General features: G+C 52.7%; 1 protein-coding gene across 1 annotated transcript; it reads right to left on the bottom strand.

Moving 5' to 3' along the window:
- Nucleotides 1–647: 647 nt before the first annotated feature.
- Nucleotides 648–27,045, bottom strand: SLC45A1 (solute carrier family 45 member 1). Its single transcript, XM_003891063.4, has 9 exons — nt 26,493–27,045; nt 19,880–20,300; nt 19,210–19,302; nt 18,559–18,783; nt 13,411–14,138; nt 8,414–8,567; nt 6,268–6,444; nt 4,569–4,774; nt 648–1,081 (listed from the first exon to the last, which is right to left on the bottom strand). The coding sequence occupies exons 1-9, from the start codon at nt 26,568–26,570 to the stop codon at nt 815–817; spliced, it is 2,349 nt and encodes a 782-aa protein (XP_003891112.3). The 5' UTR covers nt 26,571–27,045; the 3' UTR covers nt 648–814.
- Nucleotides 27,046–27,893: the final 848 nt, after the last annotated feature.

Below are 27,893 nucleotides of genomic sequence, written 5' to 3'. Positions count from 1 at the left end.
TACATATGGATGGATGGATGGATGGATGGATGGATATATGGATGAGTGGTTATTTGGATGGGTGGATATTTGGATGAGTGGATGGATGGTTATGTGGATGGATGAATGGGCGGATATGTGGATGGATGGATATATGGATGAGTGGATATTTGGATGGGAGGATATTTGGATGAGTGGATGGATGGTTATGTGGATGGGTGGATTTGTGGATGGGTAGATGAATGAATGGATGAGAGAATAAATGGATGAATGGACAAGTGAATGAATATGAGGCATTCTGATCCAAAAGACCTGTATGCTCTGACTCTACCCTGGGATGCAATGTACAGAATGTATGGTCCAGTTAGACCAGGCTCTCTCTACCTCAGCATGATTGACATCTGGGTCTTGCTAGCTCCTTGCCATTGGGGCGGTCCTGTGTGCCGTGGGAGGTTTACAGCATCCCTGAGTTGTGACAACCAAAGCTATCTCCACACGTTGCCAGATGTCTTCCCGGGGGTGGGGGTGGGGTGGCAAAATTGCCCCTGGTTGAGAAGCATTGAATTACACCTTTACTTTCAAAAAAAGATTCTTACAAACCTTCCCCTGCTCAAGTCCTCAGGAGGGTAACTCAATCCCCTACGGACCTCTCAGCCACCGGAGAGCAATGCCTAGAAACCGCAGGCTTTGCGGCTGTCGTTTATTATTTTATCACATATTTACATTCCAGTAGGCAGCCTGTCCCCCTGTCCACCAAGGTCCTTTGGTCCTCACTGGTCGGCCTGCTGCAGACCCCCAGGTGCAGGCGCGTGTGCAGAGTCGAGGCTCCGCGATGTCAGACATTCAGCAGGAGAGGCCGGTGCTCCTCGTCTGCAGCATCGCTGGGAGGAATTTCATAAATGACAAACAGGGAGGAGTACAGGCAGCCCAGGAAGGACACGAGGCTGGAGAAGTACATCACTCCGTTGGCGCTGCCCACGGCCGAGGTCAGGGGCCCCAGGACCAGGGAGACCAGAATCTGGGCCAGGAAGTACTGGCAGCTCAGCAGAGAGATGTCCACGCCCATGCCCCGCCGGGTGCCGTCCGCACTGGACCCTGCAAACTGACCCAGAGGAAGAAACGTGTCAGCGAGACCCGTCACAGCCGGCACGAGGTGACGGAGCTCCATGTGTCCTGCGAGCCCAGGAGGCCTGAGCGGCCACGCACAGCGGCCTCACATTTTCCAGTGCCGACATGCACAGGGAGTTCAGCCAAGAGTTTAACAATGTTTTTGTTTGGAGAGATGACGACAATGAAAAGAATCCGTGACTAATGGGGCAGATGAGGTGGCCGGAGACACTTTCCCCCTCAGCACTTGAGCTCTTCCCCGTCCTCTCACCCAAAGAAAACCAACCTGCACAGCCAGGCGGCCACTCCACTCCCGCCATCCCATCCTTCACCTTCGTCCGGGATGGGACCTGCCCAACACCACTCCCCACAAAGTCCTCTGTACATGACGCCCTTTGGTCCTCTGTCTGAGGCTCCGAGGTCCTCGTGGCCTCCAGCTTGGACGCGTCACTCACTCTCCCTTCCCTGCATGCCACACTGGGAGACAGTGGCTGAGAGTGTGGTCTGTGCAGAGCGACAGTGGGGAGCCGTGGCATGGATTTCCGTCACTCAGCTCCCCCAGCACCAGCCGGTCTGCAAGGTGCTGGGTGAATGGGCATTGCTGTGACTTGGGAGCCTGGGCCTCCCCTGCGGCTTCCCTGTGCCAATTCTACCCCCATCAGAAGGGCTGTGCTCAGGGCCAGCCCAGCTGAACGTGTCAGACTCCAAACTCCCTAAAACAAATCAGGCCCAGGCCTACGGGAGGCAACTGAGGCATGAGATTAAAAGGGAGAGAGAGAAACTCAGTAATCCAGGTCACATTTCCTTCCTTCCTCCTTCCTTCCTTCCTTCCTTCCTTCCTTCCTTCCTTCCTTCCTTCCTTCCTTCCTCCCTCCCTCCCTCCCTCCCTCCCTCCCTCCCTTCCTTTTTCCTTCCTTTTTCTTTTTCTTTATTGAGACAGGGTCTTGCTCTGTTGCCCAAGCTGGAGTGCAGTGGCACAATCTCAGCCCACTGCAGCCTCAGCCTCCTGGGCTCAGGTGATCCTCCCACCTCAGCCTCCTGAATAGCTGGGACTACAGGTGCATGCCACCACATCTGGCTAATTTTTAATTTTTTTTTTAAAGAGATGGGTCTGACTATGTTGCCCAGGCTGTGCAGGTAATATTTCAATGCAGCATTTTAAAATTTCAAAGTCACCGCAAAAGAAAATTATGGTGGGAACATTATGTGACCATAAAAAGGAATGAGGCCCTGACCCAGGAAACAGCATGGATGGAGCTCAAAGCCTACAGCTGCGCCACAGATGCCAGACATAAGAGACCATGGATCGCCTGACTCCATCACAGGAGACGTCCCAAATAGGCAAGTCCATGGGGACAGGAAGTAGGTTAGTGGTCACCTAGGCCTGGTAGAGTGGGAGGGTCAGAGGGGTGACAGCTGACAGATTCTTCCTGGGCTGACAAAACGGTTCTGAAATTGACGGTGGTGACGGTTGTACAACTCTGCGTGTGCCGAAACCATCGAACGGTGCACGTCACACGCTATTAGATGGTGCATGATATCTCAGTACAGCTGTTAAAAGTCTATGCTGAGCAAAATATCAACAAAAATTGAAGGCACTTTATTTATTTATTTAGTTAGTTATTTGAGACGGAGTCTCGCTCTGTCCCCTGGCTGGAGTGCAGTGGCGCGATCTCGGCTCACTACAAGCTCCGCTTCCCAGGTTCTCGCCATTCTCCTGCCTCAGCCTCCCGAGTAGCTGGGACTACAGGCACCCGCCACCACACCTGGCTAATTTTTTGTATTTTTTAGTAGAGACGGGGTTTCACTGTGTTAGCCAGGACGGTCTCGACCTCCTGACCTCGTGATCCACCTGTCTCGATCTCCCAAAGTGCTGGGATTACAGGCGTGAGTCACCGCACCTGGCCTGTTTATTTATTTACGCAGCCTCTGTCACCCAGGCTGGAGTGCAGTCGCGCAATCTTGGCTCACTGCAACCTCCGCCTCCTGGGTTCAAGTGATTCTCCTGCTTCAGTCTCCCGAGTAGCTGGGATTATGGGCACGGGCCACCACGCCCCGCTAATTTTTGTATTTTTAGTAAACACAGTTTCGTCATGTTGGCCACACTGATCTTGAACTCCTGACCTCAAGTGATCCACCCGCCTCGGCCTCCCCAAGTGCTGGGATTACAGGCATGAGCTACTGCACTCGGCCTTTTAAGGCACTTTTAAATGCCATTTTTCTTTTTGCCTCAGATTCCAATATGGGGTGGCTCAGCACTGTTACTGATCCTCTCTTTTTTTTTTTTTTTGAAAGTATTACTATCTTTATTATGGCATGCAGTAGTATTTTATACATTAGGTCATTTTATAGTAAAAACATTTATGTACAACTGTAGAGAAACTGCTGCACACATAGCTCCAACTTGAATTAGAAACTATTTTCTCTGTAGAAAATAGTAAAAATTATAACATTTACCAACCTAGCCCAACGAGTTCATTTAAACAAAATAGTAGCTAAATATATTATACGTTTATAAATACAGGTTGAATTCTGGGATCCAGGAGAAACTTGAGTTTCATTGATTGAAACAGCCATGTTTTAAGTTATGTGAAGTGAAATTTCATTTTTTTTTTTTTTTTTTGAGACAGAGTCTTGCTCTGTTGGCCAGGCTGGAGTGCAGTGGCACAATCTTGGCTCACTGCGACCTCCACCTCCAGGGTTCACGCCGTTCTCCAGCTTCAGCCTCCTGAGTAGCTGGAACTACAGGTGCCCGCCACAACGCCTGGCTAATTTTTTGTATTTTTAGTAGAGACCAGCCTGACCAACATGGTGAAACCCCATCTCTACTAAAAATATAAAAAATTAGCTGGGCATGGTGGCACCTGCCTGTAATTCCAGCTACTTGGGAGGCTGAGGCAGGAGGATCGCTTGAACCCAGGAGGCGGAGGTTGCACTGAGCTGAGATCGTGCCATTGCACTCCAGCCTGGGCGACAGAGCGAGACTCCATCTCAAAAAAAAAAAAAAGGAAAAGAAAAATTGATGTTGTTGTTCTACATGGTTTTTTGGCAAAAATTCTGATTTTTAAAAATACTGTATTAACATGTTATTGATCTGGATTGCTGAGTTTTCTGAGCTTCACTGCCTCCCCATAAGCCCCACCCTGAATGACTGGGACAGGCGTCAACAGGAGACCCCGTGACCTGACAAAGGAGTAGGAAGGGGCAGCCTCCCATTCCGTGCATCCCTGCAAAGGACAGAGCCCAACCCAGAGCCTGGGTGAGCTGGAGGCTTGTGCTAAGGAAGCAGTGAGGGGATTACAGGCAGGTGCACGCCCCACGCTCAGAAGGGCCCCCCTTGGTTGAATGCTCTGCCATTGCTGTCTTGACAGTCATCACTGTGCACTAGGCTCTGCGGATTGTGCCGCTGGTCCTGGGGGACAGTTCTCCGGAGGAGCTTCTCCAAGAAGCAGACCCGAAGCAAGACAAGGGAGAGCACCTACCTTCTTACTCTGGTAGTAATCGCAGAGCAGCGAGTAGGGCAAGGTGCACAGGGTGGAAAATAAAACCCCGTAGGTTATGCAGAGCGACAGGACCACGTAGAGATTCCTGGAGAGGGTGGCGAGCCCCGTCCCCAGGCCAAAGGCGAGATAGGCAATGAAGTAGAGGGTGCGGACGCTGAGGAACTCCTCCAGCTTCTCCAGGATCGCTGCGGGCCACAGAGAGGGTGAGCGGTGCCACACGGCCAGAGCTTCCGGGGACTCAGCTTCCAGCGCTACCTCCCCACGGCTGACCTGAAGCTAGCAGTGGTGGGACCTGGCTTGGCAGGCCACTTGCCCCAGACCAGAAAGTACTTCCTGGGGCACCCAGGGGAGCTGAGAGACCGCCCCAGTAACTCTGGCGGGAGCCCAGGACAGGGCTGTCTGGATGGACGGCAGGACCGGGGTGTCCTGTTCACACCGGCTCGGGTCAGGTCCCCCAGGGCTCCTGCAGGTGGAGGGATCTTGGGGTTGTGACACCAAAAAGGCTCAAGGACTGAGGGTCTCGAGCTAAACCTCTGTGTTCTTGTGTAATTATGGGCACAACAGCAGCCCATCCCGTCATCGGCCACCATCTTTACCCCCCCAAGATGACGCGACAGCATGGATATCAGCAACGGGGCTCCCTAGAATCGATAAAATGGGGCCAGTTCCCCATGCCCCAAGGCCACACGGCTATGGGGGAACCCAACACCCAAGGTGCCGCCCCGTGGACTCGCAAGTGAGAGCTGACAAATTTCTTCTTGCCGCAGCCCCTCAGTGACCCTCTGCTTTGGGGCTCGAACCCATGAAGATGGGGGCAACTAAAATAAAGCAGTTGGCAGATTATGGCTCGAAGGCGAAGTCCAACCTGCAGACTAGTTTTGTAAATTAAAAAAAAAATTAATTTAAAAAATCAAAAAGATGAATATTTTGTGACATGTGAAAATCACATTAAATTCATATTTCAGTGAACACAGTGCAGTTTTACTGGCACACGGCACGCCCATTCGGTTTCCCCTGTCTGTGGCTTTCAGTGAGGGGCTGCAACAGAGACCGCTGGGCCGGCAAAGCTGGAAATACCAACTCTGTGGCCTTTTGCAGAAAAAGTGTGTGGACCTCTGGGATAAAATTTGCCCAGTGCACGCTACCAGCCAGGCCCCATGGGGCTGGCACCTTGGCTTCACGCTGGTATGAACTAAGCACCGTGCTCCAAGGGTACCCCAGACAGAGAACCTCAAAGTCATCTGGGCCCCTGGCCCCTGCCCACTCCCATGCTCCACGATCACTCACCCCTGCCCCCACCTCCCTGGGGACAGGTTGCTCCCTGAATCAAAGTGGGAAGGAGCTGGGGGCTGGCAGACAGTACGCTGCCTGGGAATGGCCTCAGGTTCCCCCTGGGCCCCCACTTCACCCTCGCTATGGCCTGCGGGTATAGTCAGGTTCTGACAAGCACCCGTGCCCCATAGGCCACCAGCTCTCAGAGGCCTGAGACCCACAAGCTCCATTTCTTCAGTCCGGCTCCCCCAGGCCCAGTGCCCTGCAGCGGGGAAAGACAGTGGCGCCCCCCAAATTGGGATGTAGTGTCTGCAATCGTAAGGACATGAACCTGCCTTCACTTCACATGCTCCAGGAACCCAACCAAAGCCCTCACTACTGTGCCAGCCTGGCTGGCGGCGGGTACCTGAGTAGAAGGCTGCACTGAAGGCGTAGATGCACATGCCCCAGCAGCCCATGGTCACGCCGCTGTTGTACTTCTGATACGCCTCGGACGTGTGTGGGGCCTTGGGGTCCCCCTGAAACACCACCTCGCCCATGAAGTCCGTGTAGAAGAGCAACATCCCCTCGAATGAGAGCCACCCTGGAAGAAAGAAAGGGGTTCGTGACGTTGGGGGCAAAAGCCAGCACTCTGCCCTTTCTCTAACCAACATGTATCTACTGGTTATAAAAGCAAGGAGCGATTAAAACTGTGTTCGTTTCTGATATGGTTTAGCCGTGTCCCCACCCAAATCTCATCTCTAACTGTAGCTCCCGTAATCCCTGTGTGTCACGGGAGGGACCTGGTGGGAGGTAACGGGATCATGGCGGTTCCCATGCTGTTCTCATGGTCGTGAATACGTCCCATGAGACCTGATGGTTTTATAAATGGCAGTTCCCTGCACACGCCCCCTTGCCTGCCGCCATGTAAGATGTGCCTTTGTGCCTCCTTTGCCTTCCGCCATGATTGTGAGGTCTCCCCAGTCATGTGGAACTGTGAGTCCATTAAACCTCTTTTTCTTTATAAATTACCCAGTTTTGGGTATGTCTTTATTAACAGTGTGAGAACAGACTAACAGAGTTTCCTTACAATTTTTTTTTTATTTTAAAACACCATATATTTCTATAAACATGAGGCAAGGGTAGCAGTGGAGGTGCTCCAGCTACCTCGGCAATACAGGGGAGGGGGTCCATTTAATTGGGAGAAATCCACCAGGAAGCACAGGCATGGATGTGCTGGCAGATGTGCTTAGCACTCCGTTCCTTGAACCATGGGAATTCCGTCTTTGGTAGAGGAAGGTGGTATTTATAGGCCCTCTCGAACCATAATGAATTATCATCTATAATGTTCTATGCCATCGAGAATTATTAAACAGACTCGTTTTGATGGCAGCAGAATATTTCACAGTGTGGGTGCACCCTGATATATTTAACCCTTCCCCAACTGTTTGACACCTCTATCCCCGATCACAGACTGTGGCTGTCCTAAGCCATGCTGTGATCAGTACCTTGCATATATATTCTGAATATAGTTTTTGATTACGGGCTTGCATGGAACACTGAGTAAGGTCACAGGGGAAAAAGGTAGGACCATTTTCAAGATTCTCACCCATTACGAAACTGCCTTCTAGAAGGTCATGTTGATTTATGTCCCACAATATACGAGAGCCTAGATTATCTCAAATTCTTTTTTCTTTTCTTTTCTTTTCTTTCTTTCTTTTTTTTCTTTCTTTTTTTTTTTTTTTTTTTTTTTGAGGTGGAGTCTTGCTCTGTCACCAGGCTGGCTGGAGTGCAGTGGTGCCATCTTGGCTCACTGCAATCTCCACCTTCTGGGTTCAAGCAATTCTCCTGTCTCAGCCTCCCAAGTAGCTGGAACTATAGGCACTCGCCACCACGCCCGGCTAATTTTTGTATTTTTAGTAGAGACGGGGTTTCACCATGGTGGCCAGGATGGTCTCGATCGTCTCACCTCGTGATCCACCAGCCTTGGCCTCCCAAAGTGCTGGGATAACAGGCGTGAGCCACCGTGCCCAGCCTCAAATTCTGAATCATGTTCAAACGTTCAACCACTCAACAGCGAAAAGAGACTAAATGGAATGAAATGCAAGTTGGTGCTTTTCATTGGTCATTCAAAGGCCAGCCGTGTGAATTTACGAACGGCAATAGACATGGGCAGGCAGGTGTGGGGTCTGTGCTTGAAGACAGAGCAAGACAAAGTTGGAAGGTGGGAAGGTGGGAAGGTGTGGGTCCATCATTTCACTGTGGAGTTGTCCAAAGGGCTTCAGGTAATAAGAATTTTGGCTCTGTGGAGACCCAGGTGTCGGATCCAGAGTGAGCTATGTGGCTCTCAATGGTGACACCTGGTTTAGTTTGGGGCTGTCCAGGGCAGGCACCCTGGAGAAAAGCCCTCCAGGGCAGCCACCGCACCCCAGGCCTGCCCTTGGTGCTGCTGTAGGGGGCTGGTGAACATAGAAAAGTTCTGGGAAGGGAGGCTCAGGGGCATCCTGGGAGGCCAGTGGGGCGAGAGCCCTGAGCAGGACCGGGACTACGGGGAGGCTTGGCCGGGAGCTCACCCAGGAAGTGGTTGACGCAGAGGGTGCGCAGTGCCTTGGGCATGTTGCAGATGGTGGAGCAGAGGCGGCCCACGGACAGAGGCTGCTCCACGCGCTCGCTGGAGCCCGTCAGCTCGCTCTCGTACTTCACGCCGTTGAGCAGGATGTTGGCGACCTGGGAAGAGCCCACAAACCCCTCATCAGAGCCCCGCACCCCATCAGGCAACGCAGACTCCGCTCTGCTCAGGGGAATGCGTTCTCGGAAACACTGCACCGGTCTGTCTTCATATCAGAGGGCATGAGCCCCGCGTGGACACCAGCCTCAGAGGAACGGCTTCAGGGCATCGCTTCCGAGGCCCCGGACCAGCTAAGACTAGAATTACATTTCAGGTATGCCTACAGTTTGGCCACAGGACACGATCTGTGCCACAGGGAGTGAGATAAGACTTTGTAAAATGCAAAATACATTTGAAATACACGTGGGTCAGTTCAGATCCAAACACTTAGGAAGTCCTTTCTTTTTCACAAGAGAAGGCTGGGAAAGACTTATTTCAAGGTGGCCACCAGGAACATGTGTTCAAAATTCTCTCTGGACAGGTGGAACCTCCACCACACAGAAGACAGGGTGGCCCTGCCCACACGAGCACCTCGGCCCTCGACAGGGGCTCACACAACACACAAAAAGCCCCACGGTCAACAGGATGGAAACTGGTGCGAGGGGCTTCGATTTCTTTCCGGGGCTCAAGAACAACATTCCATGGACATCTTCACTAGGTTTGCAAACTCCTCCTGGAATGAGAAGGTTTCATTCCAAGTAGCCCTGCTTGGGTTTGGGGTACAGACTCCAGTCAGGGGAACTTGTCATTTTGTTGTTGTTGTTGTTTTAGAGACAGAGTCTTGCTCTGTCGCCCAGGCTGGAGTGCAGTGGTGCAGTCATGGCTTACTGCAGCCTCAGCCTCCTGGGCTCAAGTGATCCTCCTACCTCAGCCTACCGAGCAGCTGGGGCTACAGGCGTGCACCACCACGCCTGGCTAATTTGAAAAAAATTGTTATGGAGATGAGGTCTCACTATGTCGCCCAGGCTGGTCTGAAACTCCTGGCCTCAAGTGATCCTCCCTCCCACCTCGGGGAACTAGTCGTTTTTGAATTTAGACGTTTGAGAGCAAAGAGGCGCTGCAGCCTCGCTCCACTGGGGTGTCTGTGGTGCGGTCGGCCTTGGACACTCCCGGTGGGAAAGGAAGCGGAGAGGCCGCAGTGCCGGCTCCCAGGACACCCACATCAGCAGAGCGCCCCCTACGCCTGCGGAGGAACAGCGCTGCAGTGACGCCTCTGTCTCCGTTCAGCCTGGATGTGTTTATATTTAGCTCATGATTTTTACTTTCCTCAAAGCACTGATGCATGAATTACACTCTACGGAGAAAGGAAACAGAAAAAAGGGATGAAGATGAGATTTTCTTTCTTTTTTTTTTTTTGAGATGGAGTCTTGCTCTGTCGCCCAGGCTGGAGTGCAGTGGCCGGATCTCAGCTCACTGCAAGCTCCGCCTCCCGGGTTCACGCCATTCTCCTGCCTCAGCCTCCCCAGCAGCTGGGACTACAGGCTCCCGCCACCACGCCGGGCCAAGTTATTTTTGCACTTTTAGTAGAAACAGGGTTTCACCGTGTTATCCAGGATGGTCTCCATCTCCTGACCTCATGATCCACCCACCTCAGCCTCCCAAAGTGCTGGGATTACAGGCATGAGCCACCATGTCTGGCCCGAGATTTTCAACCACACCTAAGGAACTGAATCTAAAGCCAGTCTGAACTTTTTGAAACAGTCTGGGATGATCCAGTGTTGACAAAGGCAAGATAAATTACCCCGGCATCGTCCACAACGAGGCTGGCAGTGCCCTCGACCTGAGCAATTAGAAAACCTGTTTCCGGCCGGGCGCTGTGGGGTGGCTCAAGCCTGTAATCCCAGCACTTTGGGAGGCTGAGACGGGCGGATCACGAGGTCAGGAGATCGAGACCATCCTGGCTAACACAGTGAAAACCCCATCTCTACTAAAAAATACAAAAAACTAGCTGGGCAAGGTGGCGGGCGCCTGTAGTCCCAGCTACTCGGGAGGCTGAGGCAGGAGAATGGCGTGAACCCAGGAGGCGGAGCTTGCAGTGAGCTGAGATCCGGCCACTGCACTCCAGCCTGGGCGACAGAGTGAGACTCCGTCTCAAAAAAAAAAAAGAAAACCTCTTTCCTTTCCTTCATAAAGATGAGCTTTCCTGGCTCTCCAGTGATTCCCAGTTCCTCAAGCCCTTTCCAGACAAGAGCTCTCTGTGTCCTTGGTGCCACCAGGAGCCTCAGTAGATGTCCCTGTGAGGCCTGCGCACGCCTAAGCAGCGACCTTCCTCATGCTGAGACTGTACATGTCTATGAAGACACCCCGGCCACACACACCAGAGAAAAGCGAACGAAAGGCACCATCCTGCTACTCCAAGGAGAAAACGGGGCCGGGTGTGGTGGCTCACACCTGGGATCCCAGCTCTTTGAGAAGCCGAGGTGGGAGGACCGCTGGAGCCTAGGAGTTCAAGACCAGCTTGGGCCACATAGTGAGACCCCATCTCTACAAAAAATAAAAAAATTAGCTGGGTGTGGTGGCACACACCTGTAGTCCCAGCTACTCAGGAGGCTGAGATGGGAGGATCACTCGGGCCTGGGAGATTGAGGCTGCAGTGAGCCGTGATTGCACCACCACCTTCCAGCCTGGGCAACAGAGTGAGACCCTGTCTCAAAACAAAACCAAACAAGGCCAGGCTCGGTGGCTCACACCTGTAATTCCAGCACTTTGGGAGGCCAAGGCAGGTGGATCGCTTGAGCCCAGGAGCTCAAGACCAACCTGGGCAACACGGTAAGAGCCCATCTCTATATATTTTTATAAAGTAAGTAAAAACCAAAACAAGACAAAATAATCAAAAAAGAAAAAAGAAAGGGGAGGGGAGGAGAGGAGAGGAGAGGAGAGGGGGAAGGGAAGTGGAGGGGAGGAGAGGAGAGGAGAGGAGAGGAGAGGAGAGGGGGAAGGGAAGGGGAGGGGAAGAGAGGAGAAGAGCGGACAGGAGAAGAGAGGGGAGGGGAGAAGAGAGGAGAGGAAAATAAAGGAGAGGAGAGGAGAGGGGAGGGGAGAGGAGAGGAAAGGAAAGGGGGAAGGGAAGGGAAGGGGAGGAGAGGAGAGGAGAGGAGAGGGGAGGAGAGGAGAGGAGAGGGGAGGGGAGAGGAGAGGAGAGGAGAGGAGAGGAGAGGAGAGGAGAGGAAAATAAAGGAAAGGAGAGGAGAGGAGAGGAGAGGAAAATGAACAGTGCAAGCCCCATTTCCAGTTAACCTCCGACTAAATGAGGGAAGTCATCTAGGCAGAGACAGGACACGTGAACCCCTGAGGGGGAAATGAACTGAGGACCGGGTCCCATTTAAACCCAATGGGACAGGACCAGGCAGAGCAGGGTCTACTCCATTTAGGAGACACGGCCCACGTGCCTCTGTGGTCAAGCGAGGCGTCTCCTGGGCCAGGTCTCCAGGCTGCTCGGCTTTTCCAGCTGCCTCCCTCGAGGGACCAGGCAAATGACACTGGGCTTTGTAGGACCCGGAACACCACATTCCTCCTGAAATGCACTCTCCTCCTGCAACGCCCGCTGGGGTGGGCAGGCCAGTAACTCTTATGTCTACTTTAAATAACAGAATAACCTTTCTTTAGTTAAAGACCATGGATTCTGGCTGGGTGTGGTGGCTCATGCCTGTAATCCCAGCACTTTGGGAGGCCGAGGTGGGCGGATCACTTGAGGCCAGGAGTTCAAGACCAGCCTGGCCAACATGGTGAAACCCCGTCTCTACTAAAAATACAAAATTAGCTGGGCGTGGTGGCGGGCGCCTGTAGTCCCAGCTACTCAGGAGGCTGAAGCAGGAGAATCCTTTGAACCCGGGAGGTGGAAGTTGCAGTGAGCCGAGATCATGCCTCTGCACTCCAGCCTGGGCAACAGAGCAAGACTCTGTCTCCAAAAAAAAAAAAAAAAATCAGCCCATGAAACCCCACAGATCAGTTGGTGGTCTTGCAGCTCATCTGACATATAGAAAATACAACTCAAACAGCTTTCTGGAAGGTTCTTGGCCTTCGCGGAAGATGGCACTGCCCTGGAGATTCCCATTTGTACAGCCTCCAGGAGTGAACCGACGTCAGGCACCAGGAGGGATGATCCCAGACACATCTGCAGGTTCACTGTCAGGGAAGACTTGGATGTACTGGCACGGGATTCCCACTGCCAAAATGGGCTGGAGCCCGGACGTCTAGGGAAAAATACCAGGAACAAGTGGGGTGCACACCATGCCTGTAAGAAACTCACTGGCAGGACAAGCCCGGCCTGAATTACGTTTGGGCAAACATAAGTGTTTAAAAGAGTTGTCACTGTCGCTCCCAGCCAGGATTTTAAACCACCTGATACCTAACAAATGCTCTGAACTCACTCACTCATAGGTGGACTCAGGCCCAGAACTTGTTCACTAACATGCAGGGGAAGACGTCATGTTTCTGAGACTTGTCTTTTTTTTTTTTTTTTTCTGAGACAGGGTCTTGCTCTGTCACCCAGGCTGGAGTGCAGTGGTGCAGTCATGGCTCCCTACAGCTTCAACCCCCTGGGCTCAAGCCATCCTTTCTTCAGCCTCCAGAGTAGTTGGGACCACACATGTGTGCCCCACGCCCCGGCTACTTTTTGTATTTTTAGTAGAGATGGGGTTTCGCCATGTTGTCCAGGCTGATCTCAGACTCCTGAGTTCAAGCGATCCTCCTGCCTCAGCCTCCTAAAGTGCTGGGACTACAGACGTGAGCCACCGCGCCTGGCCTCTAAGGCTTTTCTCTTTAGGCCAAAGCACTTGACAATACCTCCATGACAGCCGGGAATTTCTTCCTGGATGGACTCTCCCTGTTCGTCATGTAACTGACCAGGGGGACCCCCGACGCTGCCCTCTGAGCCCCGGCTCCCCCGACATTTGCTGTTACCTGCTGACTGAAGGTCACATTCCTTCTCCTGCTAGTTTCGGGACCCCCTCCTCCGGCCGTGTCCGGGATGGCCAAGGTTTGGGGTCTCTTCAGAATCCCTGACGATCTCGGCTTAGAGGTGTCCAAGGAGCCCACCCTCAGAATGTCCCCGTCAGAGCCGGAGGTCAGGGCACCCTCTCTGCCCTCCAGAAGTCCACGGTCCTGGCGGTAGAAGCCATCAGGGGCCCGGGGGAAACTGACGCTGATGGGCGGCCTGGGGACACTGCCGGGGATGGCCAGGTAGCTGTCGTGGCCGCCTGTGAAGCAGTCAATGAGGACGCTGTCTATGTTGGCGGTGCCGAAGGATGAGGCGAACTCGCTGATGCCCGTCAGGGAGCTGTCCCTGCTGATGAAGCTGCCATACTTGGGTGTGAGGGGGCTGGGTGGGGAGATGGGGCTGGAGAAGTTGGTGGCCACGTTCGACGGGAGGGTGTCACCCGGGCCTTCCTCTGGCAGGACAGGTGGGGATGGGGGCAGCGGGAGGCTGGGGCTCTTCATAGCTGCCCGCTTCTCACCCGGCGGCCGCAGCGGCCTCTCAGGGATGCTGACCAGGGTCAGGACGGTGGTGACGCTCAGGGTGACCGCGGTGAAGAGATAAATGACACGGAGCTGCCCCCCCAGGGCCCTCCCAAAGCCAGTTTTATCCCAGTGGATTCCGCCGACCACGTATCCGAAGCCTCCTCCGAGACCTGGGGAAAGAGACAGGGTTTGAGTTCCCTTCTGCGGGAGGAGAAGGCCCAAGCGTGGTGGCTCCGTTTCTTAGAAGGACACGAAGGTAGCCAAGGCCATTCCAGGGATGTGGGCACAGTACTCGTCCCACCTAAACCCCAACAAAATGGGACAGGATTCCCAGGGCGGGCCCCTCGAGGAGGTCTCCCTCCTGTCCTGCACGGCCACCTGCAGGGCCCTTCCTGGTGCGACCCCCAGTGGCAGCACAGTGACCACCTGCCCACATCCCCTTCCACTTCCTGCCTGTTCCACTTTCCCCGTAACCTTTCAGGCCCCTGGAGCAAATGCTGACACCGGACGCATCCTCCCTCCAAGGCCCTCTCCAGCTCAGGGCCGACCCCATCGCCCACACACAGCCGACCACACGTGTGCACGTGGGTGTTTGTCCCCATGCATGGAACACCATGAGGAGAGTCACCCCTTCTGGTGACCACAGACGGGTCCCGCCTCCCCACACCCTGGCGGGCAGCTCTCTGGTCTCTGAGCCATCAGCCCACAGCAGAAAAGTAGGGATTGGATCACTGCTGTTCCTGCTGTTCTCGCTCCACGCCTCGGGGCACCGGCCAGCCCAGCCCTGGCCACAGAGCACGGCAAGAAACTGTGGGCGATGCCGTGGGGGCCCAGCCAACAGCAGCGGGCAGATTTACCTCCAGACCCCGCGGCTTCTTCCAGCTCGGCTCTGTGCTTCAATGGCAAAAGCCAGGGAAGCCACAGGGGCTCCACCCCAGCCAGCTGCGCGTCCACGACACCCACCCCATCAGGGATCCGGTGTTTTGTTTTGTTTTATTGTGAGTTGAGCCACATTTTGAGTCCGTCTAGTGTTGAGAGGAGAGGAGGGTTCTCTCGGTTTACCGCTGCTGGTGAGGAGGAACCTGCCTGCTACCAGCATGGGATTTTTGGTTTGGGGAAGACTTGGCCACATGAGGGGTTTACCTTTCAAATAAGAACTTCTACGGACAGGCCTGGGCTTCGGACACTCCCAGCTCAGCCTTCCACACATACCCAAGGGTGGCATGACTGTGGATCTCATTATTTCGAGGTTTCACTGCAGATCTTCCTTCCTTTGTCCCAGATGGGCCTTTTCATTTCACTCGCATGCCCATTTAAAAGCCCCAGTCCCGTCCCTTCTCTGCCTCTGTTCTTCTAGACTTCGGAGTCTTTCTGCCTCCCCACTGCCCCCGGGCATTTCATTCTTCTTGACTTCCCACGCTCATGATTCTAATTACCTTCCCTCCTCCCCTCCTGAAAGACACCATTGCTGTTCATGACCCTTATCCAAGGTCAGATTTCAGATAAACTTTATCTTTTATCTCTTTATTTTTTGGAGACGGAGTTTCACTCTTGTTGCCCAGGTTGGAGCGCAGTGACGCCATCTCGGCTCACTGCCACCTCCTCTTCCTGGGCTCAAGCGATTCTTCTGCCTCAGCCTCCCAAGTAGCTGGGATTACAGGCATGTGCCACCAGGCCCGGCTAATTTTTCTATGTTTAGTAGAGGTGGGGTTTCACCGTGTTGGCCAAGCTGGTCTCGAACTCCTGACCTCAGGTGATCTGCCCGCCTCAGCCTCCCAGAGTGCTGGGATAACAGGCATGAGCCACCACACCCGGCCCAGATGAACTTTGTTACTAATTTTCTTGAATGATCGAAGTGGTGCATTCTCATAGACGGGCGTAAGGTAAAAACCAACGTCCCTCTTCCACTCTGCCAAGCCCAGCACTTGCCCAGCATGGCCCCTTTAGAGGTTCCCTCGCCCACAGCAGCGCACGTGTGGAAACAGGGAGAGAAGCAGCAACATTTTCCAGGAGAGGCTTGGGGAGGCCGAGCCATTTGCTCAGTGTGGACTTTCAGCTTCCAGAGCCCGAGCCCCCAACCACTGGGTGACCCAGCCTCTTCATTCAGGTCCTGTATGGGTCTCATTAAGCCTTTCCCTTGATTTTTAAACATCGTTCCAATATCTATTGCTTTTTCAAGACTAGTCAAGTGCAGCAGTGAGGGCTGGGGAAAGAGTGGAGGAAGGAGTTCCGTCTGTAACTGACTGTGAGCCATCAATCAAGACAACTCGCTACCTTCAGCCCAGCCAATTGCTATTTTATTTGTTTTTTATTTTATTTTTTACTTTATTTATTTTGAGATGGAGTTTCACTCTGTCGCTCAGGCTGGAGTGCGTGGCGCAATCTCGGCTCACTGCAACCTCCACCTCCTGGGTTCAAGCGATTCTCCTGCCTCAGCCTCCCGAGTGGCTGGGACTACAGGTACGCAACACATACCTGGCTAATTTTTTGTATTTTTAGTAGAGATGGGGTTTTGCCATGTTGGCCAGGCTGGTCTTGAACTCCTGACCTCAAGTGATCCACCCAGTTGAGCCTCTCAAAGTGCTGGGGTTACAGGCATAAGCCACCATGCCCAGCCCCAGTTGCTATTTTAAATGGAATTTTTTTCTTCCATTTTATTCTGCAACAAGGCAAATATTTTATATAGAAAAGCTAGAGTTATTTATTTATTTAATTTTATGTTTTTAGAGATGTGGTCCCACTATTCCCCCAAGCTGGTTTCAAACTCCTAAACTCACGCAATTCTCTTGGCTTCGCCTCCCAAGTACTGCACCCGACCAGTGTTGCTTTTTATACAGCACATTGATAGCTAAGCACCATACTGAACTCCTGCACTGCTTTGCAGCCAATTCCCTTGAAGTTTCCGTACGTCCAGCCCCAGAGACCAGTGGGGCTGACCTCGCTCCTTCTGTTTGTGTCTCCCTAATGGCAGTGGTTCTGTGGGACGGGTGCAGTCTTGCCTCATTCCTGACTTTGATGGTAACATTTCTCCTGTTTTGCCACTGAGCATGCCCCAGGTGTGTATATATACACACATCCACACATGGTATGTATAACACGTGTGGCCATGCACACACACTCGATCCTCATTCTCTGTAGATTCTGTATTTGTGAATTCACCTCCTCACTACCATTTAGTGAGGTAAACCCAGAACCAGACCTCACGGTGCTCTCACCATCATTCAAGGATTTGCACACAACAGCACATCGCCTGCACTTCCAAGGGCGCACAGTCCAGCTGAGGCCCCACAGGGCTGAGCTCTGCTTTCTTGTCTCCACACTCACACTGGAAACAAGAGTTGGTGTGTGTGTGTGTGTTTGTTTGTTTGTTTGTTTGTTTTTTGAGACGGGGTCTCGCTCTGTTGCCCAGGCTGGAGTGCAGTGGCACGATCTCGGCTCACTGCAAGCTCTGCCTCCCGGGTTCAAGCGATTCTCCCGCCTCAGCCTCCCGAGTAGCTGGGATTACAGGCAAGCGCCACCACGCCCGGCTGATTTTTTGTATTTTTAGTAGAGATGGCGTTTCTCCATGGTGGTCAGGCTGGTCTCGAACTCCCGACCTCAGGTGATCTGCCCACCTCGGCCTCCCAAAGTGCTGGGATTACAGGTGTGAGCCACCGCACCTGGCCAAAGCAAGAGTTTTTTTGTGTGGTCTATTTAGTGCCACCTTTTTTACATTTTTATGTTTTCTGTTGGTGTTTCACTGTTTAAATGGCCTCCAAGGTGCCTGACGTTCCCAAGTGCAAGAAGGCCGGATGCACCTCGTGCAGAAAATGTGTGCAACAGTGATGCTTCGTTCAGGCGTGAGTTGCAGCGCTGTTGGCCGTCAATTCAACATTAATCAGCCAAAGGCACAGATGAAATAAGGGGTTTTAAACAGAAACTCATACAACAAGGTTATATGTTGATCCATTGATGAAAATGTTGTGACCGGAGGCTCACAGGAACCTAACCCTGTATTGTTCCTAGGAGCGAGACTCGGTGTTTGCTAATTCAGGGTTTGTGGTGACTTTGTAGAACATAACTACCTCAAACAATGAGAATCCATGAATAGAAACATTTGGATTTATAGACCTATAATTGTTGTTTATGTGTCAACAGCATAGGTTGTGGTTGATGGGTGTTGTATGAGATATGTATCTTCTTTTTTTTTTTTATGAGAGAGAGTCTCACTCTGTCACCCAGCTCCCAGGATCACGCCATTCTCCTGCCTCAGCCTCCCGAGAAGCTGGGACTACAGGCACCCGCCACCATGCCCGACTAATTATTTTTTGTATTTTTAGTAGAGACGGGTTTCACCATCTTAGCCAGGAAGGTCTCGATCTTTTGACCTCGTGATCCGCCCGTCTCGGCCTCCCAAAGTGCTGAGATTACAGGCATGAGCCACCGCACCCGGCCAAGATATGTATTTTCAATCACTTCAGTGTTTCTCTATATACTGGAATTCTCCCAGCTTCTTTGTTATATCACGGAGTGAGGAAGGGCCTCAAAAGCCACATGTCTGAAGCCTGCAGCCCTGCAGACCCAGCCTCGGCCCTGCTGAGGGAGACTCACCTGCCAGGAGGGCGTGGATGTTCAGGCCTCGGTCCTGGTCCGCGGGGCTGCACACGTCCATCATGTAGGCGTGACTGGGGTTGTCTGCTGAGTCGGCACTAAAGTCCATCAGCACCACCCCGCACACGGTCAGCAGCAGGCCCCACTTGTGGTTGCCGGTCACGTCAGCCAGGGCGATGCCAATGTCCCGGCCATTCAGCAAGAGTGAGAGGCCCAGCAGTGCCCCTGGACACAGAGAAACAAAGTCACCCCAAGAAAATGCAGACCAGCTCTATCCCCCGCAGCTCACAACTTATGTCTAGAATCTTTAGGACCCAAGAATTTTTAAAACTTAAACCTCAAGCACAGCCTGGTGGAAAAGTCACCTGCAAACTCACCATATATTTTGCACTTGGATGGGGGTTTTTATTTCATTAAGCAGAGAAGAAATGAGATGAACTTTATCAACTCATTTTTAAAAATGATCAAAGGATCTATTCTCACAGTTAACTCAGGTCAGGTTACCGGGCACTCCCTGCCTCACACCAGTGCGAGTCCAGAGCTATCTGGGTAACTACTATGGTCAATGTTCTTTTAAATTTTCCTAAAAGGAGGCAGTTGGGGCCTTTTTTTTTTTCCTCTCCATTTTATTTCCATGCCAAAACAACAGACCTATAGCCAGGACAAGAATGAAAGGGCGTCTCCTTCCAAACCTTGAGGTACACCGGTCACTCCAAGCACCCAACAGAGGCTGCAGTAGGAATCCTGAAACAGAGCAGGCCAGTGATCATTGCTGGGGTCCGCCGGGGTCCCCACGGCACATGGGGACATCGAATCAGCCTCCACGTTCCTGAAGTGGCTGCTCTCAAACACCCCCAGTGCATCAAAAGAATAAGATGATGAAACAGAGTCAGTGACAAAACCCTGAACTCGGAAACCAAAGCTAACTCTTGGGATCGCTCGGCATCTCCTTAAATCCTCCACTTTGTACCCTAAGGCCCTAAGCAGCCACGACTTTCCTTGGGAATCCAAGAAATTTCAGGAGCTTCTAGGCCCATATGACACCAAGTGCTATGACTTGGACCCTCTGACAAGGAGAGCCTGGCATGAGATGGTGTCAGCCCTTGAGGACTGCTAAATCCCTGTTCTATTGTCTGGTTTTGATAAGGAACTTAAAATCTGGGATATGACCGGCAGTACCTGTGCTCCCCACAGTCCCAGACTAATGAGGGGAACTTAACTCTTGATCCTCCCTTCTCCCCTAAGGACCCTCAAGCTGCTGCAATGAGGCTTCTGGAAGCTTCCAGAGGCCCTCCACCATCGGGGAGGAGCTGGGGCTCACCAAGGATGGGGCTGATGAACCACACCAGGCTGTAGAGCTGGTCAGGCAGGCCCATCTGCAGGAGCACCGGGGTCACGTACGCCGTCTCCATGGCGTAGCTGAACTCGATGCCAAAAAGGATGCAGCCGTTGAAAAGCAGCTCCCGGAAGGACCTCTGGGGGTGCAGGTCCCCGAAGTCCACCAGCTCAAGCGGGCATGGGGTGTGGGGGGGCGGGGGTGGGGAGGGACGAATGCACTTCCTCCTCTTGGGGTGTCGTTTGAAGTTGTTGGCCCGGTGACTGAGGTGTCGTGTCACGGACCCCGAGTAGCCCGTGACCTGGGACCTCCAGAAGTCCTGTGGGGCCACGCTGGGGAAGAAGGCGTCTCCCGGCGGGGTGCTGCTGGCTGCGGGGATCATCGTGGCGAGGGCTGGTGGGCGTCCCTGTGAGGAAAGCCCGTTGGGGGGGGCCACAGTTACTTCTGCCTGGGTAGTCCTCCCCTGACATTTGAGTTCACACTGCAGAATTTAGAGTCAAACACCGTCCCCCAACAGCAGAGCCCACTGCTCACGGTTGATGCTCTGGGCCTCACTTTCCCATCTGCAGCTCCTCTGCCCCAGGAGGCTGAAGCCCAGTGCCTTCCCTACTCAGAGAGAGGACCCCCGTCCTGCAGGTCCCCACCTCAAACTCAAAGGGACCATCCCCCAAACAGAGGCTCGGTCGGGACTATCCTGAGGAAGTGAGAGCCTCTCAGCTTCTCTCAGGCCTCCAAGGACACCAGGCTATTTTAGGACCTGCGGCCCATTTCCAGGGCTAATTTTTTCCTTCCCTGAAGGTCCCAGGGGACCAGAGAGGAAGAGAGACCGGGCATGGTTAGGAACCACCCCCAGGCACCCCGAGTGCTTCCTTGCGGTGCAGGGACAGCTCCTCTCTCCCCGGATAGTCATAGCCAGTCCCCTCCACTCCCTAACGCTTGTGTTCCCTCCTTCGCAGTAGGCCAGGGGACCCTCCCTAAAGGCAGCTGAATGGGCTTAACACGAGCCTCTTTCCTTTAGCACCCACTGACAAGTGAGTTTTAGTCCAGTGGGGAGAATTCAAATTGAGGCTTTGACAGTATTCAAAAATGCTTTCTTTAAAGAAATAAGCCAAACTCTGGAATCCTGTAGTCACAGACAACACGCGAATGCAGAGGGACACAACCAGGGAGAGCTGAGAAACAGGTCCCCACCCCCCAGCTTCAACTTACTTTTTAAGCATTTTCACAATGCCCATGACCTAGGTAAGGAGTGAGCAAGTTCAAGGCCTTCCCAGATAGACACCCCTCCACTCCCATCCTCCCCTGTCCTCTGCCCAGCTGAGGTTTGCAACCTGCACCACTTAGGCACCGGCTCCAAAGCGTCGAACTGTTTTTCACCGATTTGAAAGTAAGCTAGATTATTAATATTAACAGAATGGATTCTAATATGTTAGCTTGTGTGTTTCAGCCAATGTCCACTTTTATAAGCACAAGGGGAGGAAAGCTGCTCAGATCAGAGGGGAAAAGATAGACACCAACATAACGGCGGGGGCGGAGGGTCCCAGGATTCTCTCAGACACAGCCCACCCCACCTGCTCCACAAAAAAGCAACAGACTAAATTCCCTCTGAAGTCCTTCCTGAGACATAGGCCCCCAAACTGGGACAACTTTCCCAGCATTGATTTCTGATGATGGCCCTTGTCACTGGCCAAGATAAATATCACAGGCTTTCTCTCAAAATTAGTTTCAAGCTTCAAAAGTAAGGCTCTTCTTTTTCTGACATTAACTTACTATACAGCTTTCCATCACACTATTTTTTTTTTTACTATAAAAAAATAAATTATTTACTAATCACTCTGAAATTCCTCACTCCGGATTTGTATCTAAAACTCTTCCACCACCCTAACCACTCAGAGACTGTGCTTCTTCTCTTTGGAAGACACCAATGGTGAAAATGATTGGATCTAGAGACATCTCAGCAGGATAAAGAACACTGTGTTAATCCAATGACTCATCCATCCATCCATCTACCCACCCACCTATCCATGCATCCATCCACTCACCCACTCATCCATCCACTCACCCATCCATCCATCCATCCATCCACCCACCCATCCACCCACCCATCCATCCACCCACCACCCACCCCATCCATCCATCCACCACCCACCCATCCACCCATCCATCCATCCATCCATCCATCCATCCATCCATCCATCCATCCATCCATCCACCCACCATCCACCCCATCCATCCATCACCCACCCACCCATCCATCCATCCATCCATCCATCCATCCATTCCATCCATCCATCCATCCACCATCCACCATCCATCCATCCATCCATCCATCCATCCGTCCATCCACCACCATCCACCATCCATCCATCCACCACCACCCCATCCATCCATCCATCCATCCATCCAAATCCATCCATCCACCCATCCTGTCCGTCCACCCCATCCACCCGTCCGTCCGCCCGTCCGTCAATCCACCCACCCGCTCAAATGCCCGTCGTGCATCCGCCCGTCCGTCCACCCCGTCCGTCCCGTCCGCCGCCGCTCGTCCGTCGTCCGTCATGGCCGCTCCGTTTCGTCCGTCCGTCCCGTCCGTCCGCGTCCGCCCCCCACCCATCATTCATCGTCCGTCCATGCATTATCCACCACCTCCATCCATCCACCATCCATCCATCTATCCATCCACCATCCATCCATCCACCATCCATCCATCCACCTATCCATCCATCCATCCACCATCCATCCATCTTCCATCCATCCATCCATCCATCCATCCATCCATCCATCCATCCATCCATCCATTCCATCCATCCATCCATCCATCCATCCATCCATCCACTCATCCACCCATCCAGTCACCCACCCATCCATGTATCCATCCACCCACCAACCCATCCATCCATCTATCCATCCATCCATCCATCCACCCATTCATCTACCACCCACTCTTCCACCCACTCACCCAGCCATCCATTCATCCATCTTTCCACTCAGTCATCTACCCATCCATCCTTCCACACATCCTCTCTTCTATTCATCTATTCATTTGTCTATCCAAAAACCATCCACACATCCACCTACCTATTTTTCCACCCACTCCTCTATCCATCCTTCCATTCACCCATCTACCTATCCTCCCTTCCAAACATTTACTCATCCACCCACCTACCCAGCCTCTAATTCAGCTGAGTATTGAGTACCAAGACACTGAGGTGATAGAGATAAAAGAAAGACACAGTTCTTGTCCTCGAGTTAGGTGAAAAGGTGGAGGAAAGGGCCTTCCTGGGTGGTGGAATCATTGGGTAAAAGAGAGAGATGAGTAACAGTTGGGCCCAGTGGGGGTGGGGTGAGAGATGAAGCCCTCAGAAAGGTCTTAGCTAATCACGGAGGGCCTTGAAGCCTTGCTAAGAGATGGATTTTATTCCAAGGTGACAGGGAGTGACATAGCAGAGACAGAGTCTCCTGTCACTTCTATAAAGGACTTATCCTGTGGCCTTGGAAAATACCACGCTTTCCTGTAGGAAGAGAACAGATGAACCTAAGAACTATGTAGACAAGTAATACTTCATTTGAAATAGAATTCATTTATAAGGAGTAAATCAAGATTAACATGTTTAAAAAGCTAATCTTATTTATGTTCCTCACTGGCCTAGCTCAAGCACTTCTGCATGGTAAAACCTGCCGGTTGGCAGGTCTTCCTTCCAAAAACCCAAGTAGCAGTTAGCATCCCCTGGAGCTTCATTCATCAAAAGCACAGAAATAAAGCGCCAGTTCCAACCCCGTGTAAGACCATCTCCTTCCGAGTCGGGGGTGAGACCCAGCACAGGTGAGGTGGACAGTTGGATTGGACTCTGCCCGAAGGTCACAGACCCACGTATGCCCTCAGTGGCCAACTCCCTTTCCATCCCTCTGCCCAGCCTCTTCCCACCTTCAGGCACACAGACATATCTCCTGCTCTTTCTGATCAGCATTTTAACCATAATGTGAACTTAAGTGCATTAGAAAGCTTCCCTTTAAATTTGGAACGAAGAACTGTGGCCCAATTTGGAAAAATTTCAGCTTTAAACAGCATATGGCAGAAGTGTGTGTGTGTGCGTGTGTGTGTGTATAGAGAGAGAAACAGAGAGAGAGAGTGAGAGAGAGAGAGAGACAGACAGTCTCCGTCTATCTAGCCCAGGCTGGAGTACAGTCATCATGGCTCAGTGCAGCCTCAACCTCCCTGGGCTCAGGTGATCCTCTCACCTCAGCCTCCCAAATAGCTGGGACTACAGGTGCACACCACCACACCAGACTAATTCTTGTATTTTTTTTTTTTTTTGTAGAGATGGGGTTTCGCCATGTTGCCCAGGCTGGCCTCAAACTCCTGGGCTCAAGGGATTCACCTGCCTTGGCTTCCCAAAGTGTTGGAATTACAGGCATGAGCCACCATGCCCAGCCCCTGAAGTGTCTTTTTGAAAAGAGGAGCCTCTTCGACCTTATTTAAAGTGGACTACGTAGATGGCCCACTTCTCTACCTGCAAGAGGACAACTGTACTGCCACCTCCGCCACACCCCACTGCAGCCTGTCCCAGCAGAAGGGAGACCCTCGCACACTCAATGAACTTCTCTCTAGCATCTGAACCAGAATTAAACCTAGTTTAATCCTGGCTGGGAAAGTCTTTACTAAGGATTCATCTTCAAATCTGGGGATCGGCATTACCATTTTTATTAAAACTGCATTTAGTAAAAGTTGTTCACAAATGTTTATTCTAAGAAGAACTTTAGAAATTCATTTTTGAGGCCAGGCACAGTGGCTCATGCCTGTAATGCCAGTACTTTGGGAGGCCGATGTGGGCAGATCACCTGAGCTCAGGAGATCGAGACCAGCCTGGCCAACATGGAGAAACCCCGTTTCTACTAAAAATACAAAAAATTAGCTGGGCATGGTGGTGAGTGCCTGTAATCCCAGCTACTCCGGAGGCTGAGGCAGAAGAATTGCTTGAACCCAGGAGGTGAAGGTTGTAGTAAGCCGAGATTGTGCCACTGCACTCTAGTCTGGGCAATAGAGTGAGACTCTGTCTCAAAAAAAAAAAAAAAAAAAAAATCATTTTTTAATGTTTCCATAAAAATGGGTGAAAGTGGAAATTAAGATCATAAAATCTGATTTTAATACACAAATGCAAACATTCGCCAGACCACCTTTACTGCACCATATGACCATTTACTCGGTCAAAAGGAAATGCACTCATCTCCCTGGACCCCCCAAAGGTTATACAGGGGCCCACTATGCTTCTGGAGTACAGGGGATGTTTAAAGTAACAGATCCCTCAAACTGTGTTGTGGGAAGTTTAAGCGGCAAATGAATAATAAAAGTAATCAGTGTCCATGTAGTTTGAATGCTTGCAACGATCCTACTACGAGCCAAAACCATTTCCTCATTTCTTTCTTCTCTTTATGAAAATGGGTTCCTGCCACGGGGTTGCCTTGGGCCACTTCCCTTCCTCAGGCTTATTTACTTATTTATTTATTTGGTACGAGTCTCACTCTATCACCCAGGCTACAGAGCAGTGGTGCAATATGGGCTCACTGCAAACTCCGCCTCCCAGGTTCAAGCAATTCTCCTGCCTCAACCTCCCAAGTAGCTGGGATTACAGGCATGCGCCACCACGCCCGGCTAATTTTGTTTTTTCAGTAGAGATGGGGTTTCCCCATGTCGGCCAGGCTGGTCTAGAACTCCTGACCTCAGGTGATCCACCCGCCTCGGCCTTCCAAAGTGCTGGGATTACAGGCATAAGCCGCCGGCGCCCAGCCCCTTATACTTCTTTCTACCCATTCTCAAAATTCTTCATTGAGGTCCTCCCGGACCAGGAAGGGGCTCTGCGGACTTGGGAGGGTGCACTTAATAGGCTAGTTACTGAATGGCGGCCGTTTCCCACTTTGCATCTCCGGCAGCTTGACCCCTACTCCAGGGCCAACTTTTCCCAAAAGCCCAGGCCAGGTGCAGCCTGAACGTGGCTTTCTCCGCACCTGACTCTGCTTCCCTATAAGAACTGAAAAACATGCAAGGCTGTCACTCTAGAAATAATTGGAGAAGTTGCTTATTGTCGAGGGCAGAAGGAGCTGAACGGCTTCCATCTCAGAGCGTTCCCCTCGGTGCTGACTCGCTCGGGAAAGGGGAGTCCTCGGTGCCCTCGCTAAGTAACCCTGGGATGCTGAGGGGCGTTGCCAGGCCCCTGGTCAACAAGAGGGCTCAGCCCCAGGCAAGACGTGAGCCGGGAGCGGATGACACCTGCCCAGGTGACCAGGGACCAGGCCTCCGGCTCAAGGAGCGCATCAGGAGCTGGGGCCAAGGCCGGGGTTTCTTCCCCTTGCCAGCAAGGATGAGAGCACCTGCCATCTGGCCGGCACCTTCCCCTGGACCCGAGGCTCCTGCCCTCGGAGGGGCGAGACGGAGGAGCTCCGTGGACTCTGCAATTCATGAGACTTCCACGAGGAACAAAGGTCTCCGTGCCGGCCTCGGGTCCCGATCTCGGCGCCCTGACTACCCCGGGGCCCAGGGCGCGGCGCTCCGGCAGGCACCGAGCCAGGGAGCGGGCGGAGGGCGCGGAGGAGACGGTGGTACCTGTGGGTGGAGACGGCAGGCATCCCTGTCCCCGCTGGGCTGCTGCCTGCCCGGCCGCGGTCCCGGCTGCTGCAGCATCACCCGGGGCGGGGCGCTGACGTCATGGCCGCAGCCTCTGCATCCGCGCGGGGTTCGGAGCCTTAAAGCGGCGCCGCGCCCGGGGCCCCGCGGACGGGAGGGGAGCCCGGCGTCCTCCCGGGTCCTTCGCGCGGGAGGCCCGTCCCGGTGTTTCGCGCACGACGGCGCGGTCTCCAGGGTCTGCCAGGATCCCAGAGGAAAACTTCCCCTCGGCCTCACAGTTCTCACCGTTTGCTTCTGATTTTAAAAGAAATGAATACATTTTCGTGTCTTCATGTATAAATAGATGCCCATGTGTTCGCTGATACGTGAATGCCGCAGTGCGTGTGCCAAGCCTGTGCCCATGTGCTCAGTCGGGGAGCCGGGCCTGCTGCAGGCGTCGCGGCTCTGGGCCCGCAGCTGTCCAAGTCCTGGGGTTGCCGCAGGAAACAAGGCAGAGTTCCCGCCCCCCGGGAGTGACATTTGATGCATTTATTATTTATTTCCTTTTTTAAAATACGGAGAGACAGGGTCTTGCTCTGTTGCCCAGATTGGTCTCCACTCCTGGGCTCAAGTGATCCTTCTGCCTGGGCCTCCCAAAGACCAGGTGTGAGCCACCGCACCCAGCTGCACGACATTTGAGAGACAGATGCACCCACATTAAACAAGACATAAAATAAATGGTATGTCAGAAGATGGCAACGCCCTAGAGAAGGGGTTAGGGAGTGTGGGGCTGGGGAGGTGCTAGCCTTGCAGGTTTCCATCGGGTTGTTGGCGAGTCCTCACCTCGAAGGTGACACTAGAAGAAGGACTTGAGGAGCAGGGCGGGCATGGTGGCTCACACCTGTAATCCCTGTGCTCCGGGAGGCTGAGACGGGCAGATCATCTGAGGTCAGGAGTTCGAGACCAGCCTGGCCAACATGGCAAAACCCCATCTCTACTAAAAATACAAAAATTAGCCAGGAGTGGTGCCAGGTGCCTGTAATCTCAACTACTCAGCTGAGGCAGGAGAATCACTTGAACCTGGGAGGCAGGGGTTGCAGTGAGCTGAGATCGTGCCACTGCACTCCAGCCTGGGTCACAGAGTGAGACTCCATCTCAAAAAGAAAAGAAGGACCCGAGGAGCTGAGGAGGCCAGCCAGGCTGACGTGTGGGGAAAGTCACGCCAGGCACTGGGAAGAGCAAGTGCAAAGTCCAGGGCAGAAGTGAGCTGGGCTGAGTCCAATCATTATGGATCGAATAATTATGCAGCCGGTAGTGGAATTATAACCCCAGGTTATACCCCCAGGAATGATAAGCCCAGGACACGCTGAGCTTGAGGGCCTTTGCAGCCTCTAGGCCACT

Source organism: Papio anubis, chromosome 1 (genome assembly GCF_008728515.1).
Source record: "Papio anubis isolate 15944 chromosome 1, Panubis1.0, whole genome shotgun sequence".
Taxonomy (NCBI): domain Eukaryota; kingdom Metazoa; phylum Chordata; class Mammalia; order Primates; family Cercopithecidae; genus Papio; species Papio anubis.
The sequence above is the reverse complement of the archived record's forward strand: the minus strand, read 5'-3'. Positions and strand labels throughout refer to the sequence as shown.

Coding starts and splice junctions, on each gene's coding strand:
- SLC45A1 (XM_003891063.4), bottom strand. CDS start 26,570: ATGCTGCAGCAGCCGGGACCGCGGCCGGGCAGGCAGCAGCCCAGCGGG. Junction 4,775..6,267: donor CAGTGCAGCCTTCTACTCAG/GTACCCGCCGCC, acceptor TGTGGCCCGCAG/CGATCCTGGAGAAGCTGGAG. Junction 1,082..4,568: donor ATTACTACCAGAGTAAGAAG/GTAGGTGCTCTC, acceptor CCTCTGGGTCAG/TTTGCAGGGTCCAGTGCGGA.